The 16,059-nt window shown below is 37.8% G+C and overlaps 1 protein-coding gene across 5 annotated transcripts in view; it reads right to left on the reverse strand.

Moving 5' to 3' along the window:
* The window catches only part of LOC126184089 (bestrophin-2-like), a 610,224-nt gene that overhangs the window by 24,892 nt on the left and 569,273 nt on the right, over positions 1 to 16,059 (reverse strand). For all 5 annotated transcript variants that reach the window (XM_049926445.1, XM_049926446.1, XM_049926447.1 and 2 more), the window contains one exon: positions 1,868 to 2,023. In XM_049926445.1, the coding sequence (XP_049782402.1) occupies positions 1,868 to 2,023 (156 nt within the window). The remainder of the gene's footprint in view (positions 1 to 1,867; positions 2,024 to 16,059) is intronic.

Consider the following 16,059-nt stretch of genomic DNA (forward strand, 5'->3'; position numbering starts at 1 on the left):
GCAAGGCCACATACTGCAAACACTGTGTTGGAGTTTTTACATGAGCATTTCGACATGCGGATCATTTCACTCAGGTTTCCAGGTCGCTTCAATGACAGACAAAATTGGCCCCTGAATAGTCCAGACCTCAATCCATGTGACTTTTTTCTTTGAGGGTACCTAAAGAAAAAAAATTTCCCGAAACGTCCATGTGATTTAATGGAGCTCAGAAGACTTACTCTTCAAGCTTGCAGTGAAATTAATGGAGACATGTGCCATAGGGTAATCGCTAACTTTAGTGTTCATTTGAAGGAAGTTAGGAAACGAAATGATGGACATATATTGAGCATGTGCTGAGTGAGAAAAAATCTCCATGGACGGCTCTTCATTGTAGTATATGTTCCTTTCAGATTGTATTGACAATAAAGTTTATATTAAAAAACAAAATGGTAACACATTTCATGTGCCACCCTGTAGATTCAATTTGACATAAAAACCTAAATGACATACATTCAATGGTTGTAAAATAAACAGCAAAAAAGGTTTTCTGCTCAACGTCTTTTGTATAATATATGTACTGGAAACGAAATTTATATGTACAAATAAATAAATTAATTAATAGCACATTGTACTTAATCCTTTAAATACACTCTATGCCATCTTAGGTTGTCTTGGAACTAGATCCACAGAAATTTTGTACTGGATATACTTTTAATGTCTGTGCCTCACAACTGAATGTTTACATCCTCTTCACTATTTCTCTTGATGTTATGGAGATACAATGTTACTGTTTTATTTATATTTATTAGCTTCTTAGGGGTGAACAAGTTTACAATACTACAAAGTGTTCCTGATAGTGTTTTCTGAAACATTTCTGCCAGTGTACCAATGATTAAGGTGCTTGTGTTACCTCTGAATCAAATAGTCTTGTACAGTGTTTGTAAAATGTTAGATCACTTACATAAATTAAAAATAGACTGGGCCCCAGTGCTAATCTTTTTGGAACACCATACTTACCCTCTCTGTAATCCAAATAGCAACTGGTTAATTTATTATTTCCATGAAACTGTATTTCTACTATTTCTTTGTGGCTAGTAAGATATGATCTCAGGCAGTCATTAGGAGCACTCCTGATGCTGTCACTATCACATTTCTGCAGCAATAGGTTATGGTATATAATATCAAAGACCTTGGATAGGTGAAGGCTTGTACCTGTGACTATTTCACCACTATCAAGTTTTTGGATTACATTGTGAAGAAATTCGAATATTGCATTTTCTGTCTAAACAGACACTACACTGGGCTGTGAATAAAATGTTGCATTTCTCTACAAAAGCTAACGTTCTCTTTTGGATTTGTTTTCAAGTAAATAGGAAATCAAACATTTCTCACAATTGACAAACATAAATAAAGACACTGGGATCTCCAAAAATTAGAAAATACATTATAAATTATCAGTCAGTTCTTCTGACATTTACCTGACTACTACAGTTATTATTTCATAAAATATGCTCTCAGTTTCAAAAGGACACTAAGATACTCAAACATCACTTTCGGTGCCCGCTACAGAATCTTTCTTCAGCTCATAGCAAGGCATGCTATTTGATGACATGCTTAGTATTACAATATATATGAAAGATGATAAACATATTTCCAAAATATTTTTCCTTAAAAAGTGCATTGTAAAATTTAACTAATATATCCACAATTGATGAGAAGCACTCATATTTGTTTAATCTTCACAACTATTGCTTCAGAAGCATATATCAAAGCTAAACACTCAGCAGTATTATTAAGTGTTCACATTCATTGTCAAAACAGTACAGTGTTACTTATTACTACATTATTAAGAGAATTATTTGACTGCATTGGTGAAGCAAATTATTACCTCACTGTCTGTGCAGCTCCTTTTGATGAACTGTTTGTGATGTTTTTGAGTGCTGAGATATCAGTCTCCAAATGTTTACCAGGTGAGTTGTCACCCTCATGTTCAACAACATTTTCAGGCAATTTAAGATTCCCTTTCGAAGTCTGGCCAGGCAACCTGAAATAATAATGAATATTTAAATCTAATTTAACAAAAGAAGCTGCTAAGCACCTCTTCTCATGTTCTGCATAAGCCAAAAAATGATAGTTACCTGCACAATTAGATTTGAAAGCATATATTATGTTGACATGAACTTATTCTTTAAAATATATAATATTTACATTATGTAAAATTGTTAGTTGTATCACCATAAAAGCAAACATGCCTCAATTTAAAAGCAATAACACGCAAATGATGATATAATCAAGCAGGTATTTGGTAAATAGGGTGCTTGCATGGAATTAAAGGATTGTTTCCACAACTGCTACATTATTCTGTTTATCTATAATAATAAGTTTGATACAATTATGTCAGTGACTAAAATGACTGAAGATAAAAACTGTAGATTTCTATACTCCATATTTCACTAACATTTGGGATAATCACAACTTAAAGATAAATGATTAGTTTTACAGAACTGTACATGAACTCTGACTCTGATTATTCAGTATGATCAGCAGCTCCCATTTGCTACAATCAGGGACTGTAAATATTGTGGCAGGGAGTCAAAGGAAACCTGAATGTCCCCCCACATGGTTTGTATGCATAGCCACAAGGCATTAACAGTATTTACTGGAGGTTCTTGTTGACCAAGCTAGCAACCATCTGTATCACAGGTGTATTTGATAGGTGACAACAAGGAAAACATACAGATTAAAGAAAGAGATTCAGCAATTATTCCTCATAAAATGCTTCCACATTCCTTGGCACATGTGTCTGGTCATTGTACTACTGAAATATGGTACTGGGAGTTGCCTCAAGGAGGGACTGTACCATAGGCTCTAACATTTACCTAATGCAGAGACTACTCTGCTATTCACATTACCCTCTATACAGAGTGTTACAAATTGATAAAAAAATGGCTCTGAGCACTATGGGACTCAACATCTTAGGTCATAAGTCCCCTAGAACTTAGAACTACTTAAACCTAACTAACCTAAGGACATCACACACACCCATGCCCGAGGCAGGATTCGAACCTGCGACCGTAGCAGTCCTGCGGTTCCGGACTGCAGCGCCAGAACCGCTAGACCTACAAATTGATACTGACAAACTTTGAGGGCTTGTAGAAAGTGTCATGAGAAGAAAATTTAGGGCAACAGGTGGAACATCTCACTATAGACCAGTGTTGTATGTTATTCAGTGATCACAACTGTTTGCCACAATAACCAGTGCAGAAGATAGAGCTAGCTGCTATGTAGACAAGCTTTGTCTCCTATGAATGCAATGCTCTAATTTCTTGGTGGATGATGGTTTCAGACACAGGTTTCCACCCACAGTTTATTTTTCTCCTGGAATCGTTTAAAATTTCCAACGTTTACTGGTATATACAGGATGAAAGAGAAAGAAACAAACGGTGCAAAAACAACAGGGGCTAGCTTTTGCCTATGCAGCAGCTATCATTATCTACTCTGCTGGGGTTTGCTGCAATCAGTTGCTTTCAATAAATAATGGCACAGTTTTAAAGAAGTCAGTGCTTTTATTTAATTTTAAAGAAAGGAAATGTGAATGCAAAGAAAAGAGGACGAAACACAAGAGTATTCACTGTGGTAGACAACAGAAAACATATTGCAAGGAGGGGGCATAACTATTTATTCTGTTGTTACAAGAAATTAAATGGAATTAGAAAATGTGTTCAAAATGTCTGCCTCTAGCTTGCTGCATGTCTGACATCTGCATACCAATGCCTGATGGCCTTACTCAAATACACTGGGTATGGTGTGAACATCTTCACATGTTGCATGTATCCTTGCAATTAAGTTTTCCACTGACTCCACTGAGGTTTCATACACCACATTCTTCAGATGACCTCATGAGAAAGCATTCAGCAGGTTGAGGTCAGGTGACCATGGTGGCCAAGTTATAGGGCCACCTCGACCAATCCAGCAGTCTTCAAATGTATGTCTGATTTGAGCAGCTAGACTGAAGTGTGTGGATGCTCTATCATGCTGGAACCACGTATGTTGCTAGACTGCGTGCATTCTTATGATTTTTTCAGTTTTTTAATATTTGACACTAGCCTATCATAGAACCCAACACAATTCTTACACTTAATATACATATAACAAAAATTCACATTAATTTGATTATATATGTAATTATTATCATTCAGATACAGATTTTTGGGTAGTCTGTGTTTAGCTTGGTACTTCTGAAGGCTGCTTGATTGCACAATTGAGAGTGTTGTTGACATACTTATTTTCCAATTCTGATGTTATATGCATGTTTGGAAACTTCATTGCAGTGATAATTTGTTGAATCATACACTATATACCCTAGCTTTTTTAACATATTTTTCTTCAAGAATTGTAATGAGTTCATCAGTGAAAAAGAAATGCTACAAGTAACAGCAGTACAGGCAAGTCTACTTACAGAAACAGGAAGATACTTTCACATGGGTTATACCTGATTTAACTTCCAATAAACATGCTTTTTGTACATTGTGCATGAAAGAATTCAGCATTTTGCATGATGGGCAGTCTGATCTCAAGCAACATGCTCAGTACAAAGGACACCAGTTAAAGGAGAAAACAAGTAGTAAAACCAAGAAGGTGTCTAAATATTTTGTGAACAGTAAGAAATATGAAGCCGAAGTTGTCACAGTCTGTGAATTAGAACCTTTTTATCACACAGTCAAACATGAGTTATGGGAGTTTGAATTGCAGCAATAAATTTATGTCATGTATATCTGCAGATTCAGAAACAGCTGTAAAACTTTCCTGTGGGAATACAAAGGCAGAAATGTTAGTAAAAAACATATTAGCACCTGATTTTGTTAATATTCTAAAATCTCCTGAAAGTAGTAACTATTTCTCAGTAGCAACAAATGCTTCCAATTGAGGCAACAAAAAGATGTCCCCAATTTGAACAAGAGACTTTGAATCATTTGTAAGCATACAGAACAAACTGTTGATATTGAGTGAATAGCCTGATGAATCTTCAAACACAGTGGCAAAGTTAATTGTTGTTAGTTTGGGAACCATTCATTAAATATTAACAATTTAACATCATGTAGTGCTGCTAATGCTAATGTAGGTTTTTGCAGCAAACAATCTGTTTATCAATTGATACTTTCTAAGAATCCCAACCTGCAGAAAGATAGTTGTTCAAACCACATTGCTCATAATGTAATGAAGCATGCCATGGAAGACCTGGAAATGGATGAAGATTTTGTTAATATTCTAAAATCTCCTGAAAGTAGTAACTATTTCTCAGTAGAAACAAATGCTTCCAATTGAGGCAGCAAAAAGATGTTCCCAATTTGCACATGTCTCTGTGTCTGCTAAAAGGTGTGAGCAACTGAAATCATTTTTGAATTTATGGATTTTGAGTGGTCTGAGAGAGTAAGGCATGTGCCCACAAGATGGCTCTCCTTAACTCCTGTCATTAAGAGATTGATTGAGTATTGGCCAGCTATAAACAGTATTGATGCCTGTCAAAACATTTTGAATTAGTATTTTTAGCTAAAGACACAGAGGAAGGAATTTTTCCTGAGATATATTTGCATTCTGAGTCAAATATACAAGATCAAATGCAATCAGTATCAAAATGCCTGAAAAAAAGGGAGCTGTGTTATTGAATCACATAACTCCCTGTGCATGATCTATAAGAAGATCACACAAAAAAGAGTGATAAATTCTATGAGAGTAAATCCAAGAAATAAATGAGAAGGATTTCTTCCACATCTCTTAATAAGATTTTGCATGAATCTGATTGTTTCTATGACACATTGTTGCAATATCTTGAAACCTATTATGACCTCTCAGCTAATAATAAGTATGCAAAGTTGAAACCTCTTTCTTTGAATGGAGAAATACAAAATTGTGACTTTGAACTTGCAATGGAAATACTCATTCTACAAGTTCAAGTCAACCTGGATCAGCTATATGAAGAATTTTGTGAGGTGAAAGATAACATTACTAACTGTATCACTAAGGATGGTGATGTTGCATATAAGTGGGTGAAATTCCTCACACTAGTGCTTCAACAAAAAGTGACAAATATCACTCAGCTCATATGCATTATCTTAGTGTACTAGGTTTAAGTACATTTGTGCAATGAGTGTTTTGGATGATGAAGAACAAGTGGACAGTTGTTCACAAGAACTCATAAAATCAGAGCTTCAAATCTGAATAAATTTTGATATGTCTCACAAAGACTTGTTTGATCTACTACAGAATGAAAGTAAATTCCTAGATAAAATTAAATCAGATCCAAATACCACAATGTTATGAAGCAATAGGGTTCAAGATGTAAATGTGAGTGATTTTTTTAATCAAAAATGGTACCTAATAAAAACATGAGTGCGTGAGTCATTAAAAAATATTTTCATGAAAAATCTTCCTTTCTTTGTGGAGAAAGTGGTAAGCCTAATGTCAATGGAGTGCCTGTGACATCTCCAGTTATTCCAACAGCACTTCTCCAATGAAAACTGCTTAGCTATCGCCTATGTGTCAGAGAGTAAGTGTGTAGGGGCCAGTCAATTTTAAACTCCTTTGAAACCACCTACTTCATCCAGATGCTGATGAATAACTGCAAAACTAGAGTGTTGTGGCTGATACAGATTTTGATTTCTTTGCCCAAAGACACATAAAGATGTGTGCCCACTCCCTCTTGCCTCACCATATACAAAATGCATATCACACTGCACAGACCTAGTGAAGTTTGCTATGATGCAGCACAACTGCATGAGGCAAACTAGGAATGAGCACTGTGTTTCTACCACCTATATTTGTCTTTCCTCTCTGATGCCACTGCTGTCAGGGAGTCTCTACAGTGTTCTTGTGACAGGTGTGGACATGTTCAATGCCATCTAATGTTCAGAATGTTGTCAGATCTATTGCAAGATGTTTCATCTGCTGTCTCTCAGTGTACAACATCACGTTTTCGGCCAAATGTGTCCTAGTGGCAGGTGCCAGAACCTATAACTTTCATGCTCTTTATCAGCACTGGATGAAGTTTCCAGACATGGCTTCCTACCCTCAATTTGTCCCTCAAGATACCCTTTACAACCCCATGAAGTTTGTTGATATCATTTTGTAATGTGCCGTATGTAGGAGTGTCTACATCTCATGTTTTATACAGTGATGTCCCAACCATCACATTTGGAATTTATGCATTGTCATTCAGCAGTTCAAGCTGCCAGAGTGTGGTCACCATAGCAGCACCTCACACACATGAAGTCAGACTGTAGGACAGATTGCATCCCGTAACACCTGCATTTTGCCATTCAACCCACCAGTGACGATGTACACATGCCCACTGCAGTTTGAAAGATTTGTAACTTCTGGAGAAGCAAAGCAAATGCAATGGCACATTTACTAGTTCTCTACCATGTAGCAGACAGCAATGGAACCTCAATACAGATAGAACCACAAGTTGACAGTCTTGTTTGTATGCAGGTCCACAGCCTTGATACAGTTTTTGCAAGACAACGTTGTCCACTGTAGGCTGTAAAATTTTTCTGCTATTGGCCAATTTCGACTGTGAAGTCATTATCAAACATATACACAGGATATGTGCCATGTAATTTAATCTATCAGTCCACATGTGGAACCACACATTAACATTAGCATGGTCTGTATCAAACAGGAATGAAAAGATTGTTCAGCATCTCGAAGAACAACATACAATACAGTTTAGAGATGAACTTGACATCCATTCACTGAAGAACCACATTTTAACATAGGTAAATCCTATCTTATACACTCATTAAATCCATAAGCAGACTGCTTACAGATGTAATGAGTGTATATGTTGACTGCTTATGAATGTAATAGGTGTGTAAGCTAAGGTTAATATGTGATAATTTTTTTTTTTTTTTTTTTTCAATGAATGGATGTCAAATTCATCCCTAAGCAGTAATGTACTTGGTTCTTCCACATATTTTACAGTCTATCTGTTCATATTCAATATAGATCATGTCAATGTTGGTGTGTGGTTACACATCTGTACTGACAGATTAAATTACATTAACTTCCTTAGGCATGTTGCACAGACATACTATGTATGTGCTTGATAATGACTTCACAGTCAAAATTGGCCAATAGCAGCAAATAAATGAAAAATTGTACAGCCTACAATGGACAATGTTTCTTTTGAAGAAGAACTACAAGTGCTGGAGTGTATCTAGCCGATACCATGGATTAATCTGTATGTTCTGCTGCTGCGAACTGAAGAAGATAGCGGTCATCTCATGCTATGATAAAACTGCATTGCCAAGTACCAGTCTTTGTTAGCTATGACCCTCTTCTATCCATTGGTTCCACACAAGCATCACTGTCATAAGAGCAGGTCCTGTACAATCCAAAATTTCATGACATTTACTAGAGCAAAATCAATCTATCCTGCTGAGATGCTGACAAGAAATACTGATACTTTCTTTCATGTTTCCACTTCATTTGACAGCACTTCACTACCTGAGTTTGGTGTAAAACTGACTTTGCTTATGATAGATGATATTGTGTGACTTATGGCATATCTCTGTGCTCTTAATCTTTCTGCTAGACTGTTATACGCATTCTCCAAGGTTGGGTGGATTTAGGTCAGTCTTTCTAGGTGTTGCAGTTTTTATAGATGTTAGTGTACCTAGGTCCTGAAAGCTTTAAGGAAATGATAAAATTTTGACACATGAGTCTTATTGTTGAAGGCTAATAGCTTACCTATATCCTTTGTGACCTATGAAGATATATTCTTGAACTTTATAAGAATATCATTAGCAAGAAGATTCTACAACATTAATAAATCACAGACAAAATCAAACACTGGGAAAACCAGGATGGAATGTAACAATATTATGAAAAGGGTAGTTGCTATTACCCCATGTAATGGAGATGCTGAGTCACAGGTAGGCACAACCAAAAGAAAGACTGTCAGAAAGTGAGCTTTCAGTCAACAAGGCCTTTGTCAGAAATGGAGAACATACACATGCACACACTCATGCAGTCTATAAGTCTGACCCCAATGGCCAGAGGCTGTGGTCATGTGTGTGTGAGTTGCATTTTGCATGAGTGTGTGTGTATGTTATCTGATTCTGACAAAAGCCCCTTTGCGTGAAAGCTCACTTTCTGACAGTCTTCCTTTTTGTTGTGCCTATCTTTCTTTTGTTGTACCTATCTGTGACTCAGAATCTCTGCTATATGGTGAGTAGCCACTATCCTTTTCATACTATTGTTAATATAGCACAGACATTTACAATAATAAAAAATCTTCAGTATCTTTGTCCTTGTTAATCAAACTATATCAGCTATATGTGAGATACAAGTATTTTTAGATACTTGAATTATGAAACATTATATCAACATTGTATATGGTGTGAGAATATGATTAAATTTAAAACAGGCTTCTGAAAACAAAGAAATATTTATTATAAATTTTAATAGTCTACATCACAATAAAGTGCAATAGAAACTAGATAACCAGGTTTGGCTGACCAACAACCATCTTGAGTTCTAGGAAACAAACAGGAAACAGCCTTTCAATGTGCTAACGATAAAGAAAAACCTCCAAAAGATTTTTAAAACATTATATTTTAAGAAACATTGTAATATTAAATAAAATAAAATAATGTACCATACTTACACTGTAATTGGTACCTTAGATGCCAAACAGTGTTAGCCAGTACAAAATTAATACTATGAGTTGTTGTTGTTGTTGTGGTCTTCAGTCCTGAGACTGGTTTGATGCAGCTCTCCATGCTACTCTATCCTGTGCAAGCTTCTTCATCTCCCAGTAACTACTGCAACCTACATCTTTCTGGATCTGCTTAGTGTATTCATCTCTTGGTCTCCCTCTACGATTTTTACCCTCCATGCTGCCCTCCAAAACTAAATTGGTGATCCCCTGATGCCTCAGAACATGTCCTACCAAGCGATCCCTTCTTCTAATCAAGTTGTGCCACAAACTTCTCTTCTCCCCAATCCTATTCAATACCTCCTCATTAGTTATGTGATCTACCCATCTAATCTTCAGCATCCTTCTGTAGCACCACATTTCAAAAGCTTCTATTCTCTTCTTGTCCAAACTATTTATCGTCCATGTTTCACTTCCATACATGGCTACACTCCATACAAATACTTTCAGAAACGACTTCCTGACACTTAAATCTATACTTGATGTTAACAAACTTCTCTTCTTCAGAAACGCTTTCCTTGCCATTGCCAGTCTACATTTTATATCTTCTCTACTTTGACCATCATCAGTTATTTTGCTCTCCAAATAGCAAAACTTCTTTACTACTTTAAGTGTCTCCTTTCCTAATCTAATTTCCTCAGCATCACCCGACTTAATTCGACTACATTCCATTATCCTCATTTTGCTTTTGTTGATGTTCATCTTATATCCTCCTTTCAAGACTCTATCCATTCTGTTCAGCTGCTCTTCCAAGTCCTTTGCTGTCTCTGACAGAATTACAATGTCATCGGTGAACCTCAAAATTTTTATTTCTTCTCCACAGATTTTAATACCTACTCCGAACTTTTCTTTTGTTTCCTTCACTGCTTGCTCAATATACAGATTGAATAACATCGGGGAGAGGCTACAACCCTGTCTCATTCCCTTCCCAACCACTGCTTCCCTTTCATGTCCCTCGACTCTTATAACTGCCACCTGGTTTCTGTACAAATTGTAAATAGCCTTTCGGTCCCTGTATTTTACCCCTGCCACCTTCAGAATTTGAAAGAGAGTATTCCAGTCAACATTGTCAAAAGCTTTCTCTAAGTCTACAAATGCTAGAAATGTAGGTTTGACTTTTCTTAATCTCTCTTTTAAGATAAGTCGTAGGGTCAGTATTGCCTCACATCTTCCAATATTTCTACGGAATCCAAACTCATCTTCCCCGAGGTTGGCTTCTACTAGTTTTTCCATTCGTCTGTAAAGAATTCGCGTTAGTATTTTGCAGCCATGACTTATTAAACTGATAGTTCAGTAATTTTCGCATCTGTCAACACCTGCTTTCTTTGGGATTGGAATTATTATATTCTTCTTGGAGTCTGAGGGTATTTTACCTGTCTCATAAATCTTGAATACCAGATGGTAGAGTTTTGTCAGGACTGGCTCTCCCAAGGCTGTCAGTAGTTCTAATGGAATGTTGTCTACTCCCGGGGCCTTGTTTCAACTTAGGTCTTTCAGTGCTTTGTCAAACTCTTCACGCAATATCATATCTCCCCTTTCATCTTCATCTACATCCTCTTCCATTTCCATAACATTGTCCTCAAGTACATCGCCCTTGTATAGATCCTCTATATACTCCTTCCACCTTTCTGCTTTCCCTTCTTTGCTTAAAACTGGGTTTCCATCTGAGCTCTTGATATTCATGCAAGTGGTTCTCCTTTCTCCAAAGGTCTCTTTAATTTTCCTGTAGGCAGTATCTATCTTACCCCTCGTGAGATAAGTCTCTACATCCTTACATTTGTCCTCCAGCCATCCCTGCTTAGCCATTTTGCACTTCCTGTTGATCTCATTTTTCATATGTTTGTATTCCTTTTTGCCTGCTTCATTTACTGCATTTTTATATTTTCTCCTTTCATCAATTAAGTTCAATATTTCTTCTGTTACCCAAGGATTTCTAGTAGCCCTCATCTTTTTACCTACTTTATCCTCTGCTGCCTTCAGTATTTCATCCCTCAAAGCTACCCATTCTTCTTCTACTGTATTTCTTTCCTCCATTCGTGTCAGTTGATCCCTTATGCTTTCCCTGCAACTCTGTACAACTTCTGGTTTAGTCAGTTTATCCAGGTCCAATCTCCTTAAATTCCCACCTTTTGTCAGTTTCTTCAGTTTTAATATACAGTTCATAACCAATAGATTATGGTCAGAGTCCACATCTGCCCCTGGAAATGTCTTACAATTTAAAACCTGGATCTTAAATCTCTGTCTTACCATTATATAATCTATCTGAAACCTGTCAGTATCTCCAGGTTTCTTCCATGTATACAACCTTCTTTTATAATTCTTGAACCAAGTGTTAGCTATGATTAAGTTGTGCTCTGTGCAAAATTCTACCAGGTGGCTTCCTCTTTCATTTCTTCCCCCCAGTCCATATTCACCTACTATGTTTCCTTCTCTCCCTTTTCCTACTACCGAATTCCAGTCACCCATGACTATTAAATTTTCATCTCCCTTCACTATCTGAATAATGTCTTTTATTTCACCATACATTTCTTCAATTTCTTCATCATCTGCAGAGCTAGTTGGCATAATAAACTTGTACTACTGTAGTAAGCGTGGTCTTCGTATCTATCTTGGCCACAATAATGCGTTCACTATGCTGTTTGTAGTAGCTTACCTGCACTCTTATTTTTTTATTCATTATTAAACCTACTCCTGCGTTACCCCTATTTGATTTTGTATTTATAACCCTGTATTCACCTGACCAAAAGTCTTGTTCCTCCTGCCACCAAACTTCACTAATTCTCACTATATCTAACTTCAACCTATCCATTTCCCTTTTTAAATGTTCTAACCTACCTGCCCGATTAAGGGATCTGACATTCCACGCTCCGATCCGTAGAAAGCCAGTTTTCTTTCTCCTGATAACGACATCCTCTTGAGTAGTCCCCATCTGCAGATCCAAATGGGGGACTATTTTACCTCCAGAATATTTTACCCAAGAGGACGCCATCATCATTTAACCATACAGTAAAGCTGCATGCTATGAGTAACTTGCTAAATTTTCAAAATGTTACCAGAGCATGTCTGGTAGTGTACAGAAATGGAATATGACTGATTGCTGCATGTGTTTGCCCACCACCATCATGATTTGCCAGTTACAGTTAACAGGTTGTGCACAAGGATATACATTTATAAATTTAAGAACCAAACAGAAAGAACTATCATTATGAAAACACTTTAAAAGTAATGGACCTAATTAAAAAATTGTACATAAAATACTTAAAAGCTGTGTCAGGACTATATTGGGACAGGCATGAGTTTCAGCTCAGATGGCAACCACCTAAAATATATAAAAGGCAAGAGCATACCACAGGGTAATACCAAGAAATATGATAATTATATCTTAAATAAATGAAAACAAATACAGGCAGTGCTTCATATAATATTGGAATTGGTATCAGTTGCCAGAGGTCATCCACCATACCTGCTCAACAACATCCTTCAAGAATGCTTAGCAAAGCTGATGTCATAACATGAGTGCAGCAAACGGGGAAGACAGCAACTCTGCATTGGCAGTTTTCCATCTAGAACACATCCAAAAATTGGATTTTCCTACCCATTGCTACATTAATAACATTAAAAACACAATGCTTCCATTATTTAAAGTATTTAAAATCACTGGAGAAGACTGAAATTTTTACAAAAAGGAAGTGTCTCCCTACCTATCCTGAAAGAGGCACACAGGCTCAGTCAGAACTATTGTTTTAATATTGCAAGTGCAAGTATGTTCTGCTATCCTACCAACATAGAGAGTACTCACCCTGGTGAGTTCTTTAGAAAATATGGACTGCTCTGAATTGACATATAATGTTCTTCAGCTACTAAAAGGTGCAAAATTTAGCTGCCCTACACAGGTCAACAGGGTGTATAGATATAGTTAACTATACTATACTGTTAAAGTGAATTAATTTTATCAGGTCTGGCTGTAACTACCAAATGAAGAAAAATCCTTGCATTAAAACATTTTTTTTTTGTATTGTCACCTTGTATACACACATTTGATTCAAAGTCTGTTCTAATATACAGTTCCAGAAATGAAAGAATGAAAATGAACACACATATATGTGGTGTTTGTCCTTTTGGACATGTCTGAAAGAAAACACACCCCTTTGATCCTAGAGGCACGATGAATCAAGACACAGAGGAATTAATGACATTATTTGCTAGTGGGCATTGATTTAAATCAATGGGAAAATTTGAAATTTTGTACTGGACTGGGGATCGGACCCAGGTCTCCTGTTTACTAGGCATATGTGCTGACCATTGCATCATGCAGACACAGTGGCCATCAACTGCATGGCCTAAATTAGAATGCCTCCTGTGAGAGCCAAATTCACAACTTACCACACACTACTGATGTAGTGCCATTTTCCCATGATCCTCATTACTCATGGCATTTTGTCTATTTCCATAAGAATTTGAGTGTGGTATGCCTCTGTGTGTGGTGTGCATCTGTACTGTAGTGATCATTGGCCATCCTCACCTTAATTATATATGTGGTGTCTGTGCTTTTGGACATGTCCAGAAGAACAGACACCACATACATAATTAGGTGAGGACGGCCAATGATCACTTCAGTTAGATGCACACAATGCTCAAACTCTTATAGGAATTGGAAAAATGTGGAAAGTAATGAGGATAATGGGCAAGGGACACAACATAAGCTGTGTGTGCATAAGCTGAGAATATTGGTCTGACAGGAGGCATGCTAGAGTAGTCCGTGCACTTGCAATGGTCACTGTGACTGGATGGTGCAGTAGTCAGAATGTCTGCCTAATAAGCATGACAAGCAGGTTCAAATATGGTCCAGCACAAATTTTCAACTTTCCCCATTGATTTAAAGCAGTGACCACTGGTAGCTAATATAATTAATTCCTTTGTGTCTTGATTAATAATAGCTGCAGGATCAAAATGTTGTCTGACAGCCAACGATCACTTCAGTACAGATGCACAACATTCTTGAACTCTTATGGGAATTGGCAAACTGCTGCAAGTAATGAGTATAATGTGCAAGGGGCACTAAATCAGTAGTATGTGGATAAGATAAGAATTTGGGTCTCATAGGAGGTTTGCTAGAGTAATCTGTGCAGCTATGATGATCAGAGAACCGGGTTTGAATCCTGATCCATCATAAGATTTCAGATTTCCTCATTGGTTTAAATCAGTGTCTACTGGCAGCCAGTGCATATAATTCCTTTGTGTCTTGAAAATAAACATTGTTTTCAATGAGCCTTTCTCACTTACAATACTCTCCCTCTCTCTATCAGCCAGTTTAAGGTTTTTAGCTCAGACCTGGTATGGAAACAACTGTTCATCAGTTAGTAAATGGTTTGTCAAAGACATATGGTATTTAACAGTATCAAATGCTCACTCAAATACTTTGCAGATCACCTTTGGATTTCAAAAATTCCTGGTTATAACTGCACATTGCACCATACAGAATTACACTGGTGAGCCATAATATTTGGACCACCTGCTTAATAGGTTGTTTGTCCATCTTTGGAACAAAATGCATCTTTGATTCTGTGCATATGTGGTGATGGGGTCTGATAGCAATCCAGATGGATTCCATAGGAATTTGGTCATTGAGATATCACCATGAATTTGCTATAATGCTCCCCAAATCAATGTAGCATGGTTCTGACTCTGAGACAAGAACAATTACACTCCTGGAAGTGGAAAAAAGAACACATTGACACCGGTGTGTCAGACCCACCATACTTGCTCCGGACACTGCGAGAGGGCTGTACAAGCAATGATCACACGCACGGCACAGCGGGCACACCAGGAACCGCGGTGTTGGCCGTCGAATGGCGCTAGCTGCGCAGCATTTGTGCACCACCGCCGTCAGTGTCAGCCAGCTTGCCGTGGCATACGGAGCTCCATCGCAGTCTTTAACACTGGTAGCATGCCGCGACAGCGTGGACGTGAACTGTATGTGCAGTTGACGGACTTTGAGCGAGGGCATATAGTGGGCATGCGGGAGGCCGGGTGGACGTACCGCCGAATTGCTCAACACGTGGGGCGTGAGGTCTCCACAGTACATCGATGTTGTCGCCAGTGGTCGGCGGAAGGTGCACGTGCCCGTCGACCTGGGACCGGACCGCAGCGACGCACGGATGCACGCCAAGACCGTAGGATCCTACGCAGTGCCGTAGGGGACCGCACCGCTACTTCCCAGCAAATTAGGGACACTGTTGCTCCTGGGGTATCGGCAAGAACCATTTGCAACCGTCTCCATGAAGCTGGGCTATGGTCCCGCACATCGTTAGGCCGTCTTCCGCTCATGCCCCAACATCATGCAGCCTGCCTCCAGTGGTGTC

The sequence above is a fragment of the Schistocerca cancellata genome, chromosome 4 (assembly GCF_023864275.1).
Source record: "Schistocerca cancellata isolate TAMUIC-IGC-003103 chromosome 4, iqSchCanc2.1, whole genome shotgun sequence".
NCBI classification, from domain to species: domain Eukaryota; kingdom Metazoa; phylum Arthropoda; class Insecta; order Orthoptera; family Acrididae; genus Schistocerca; species Schistocerca cancellata.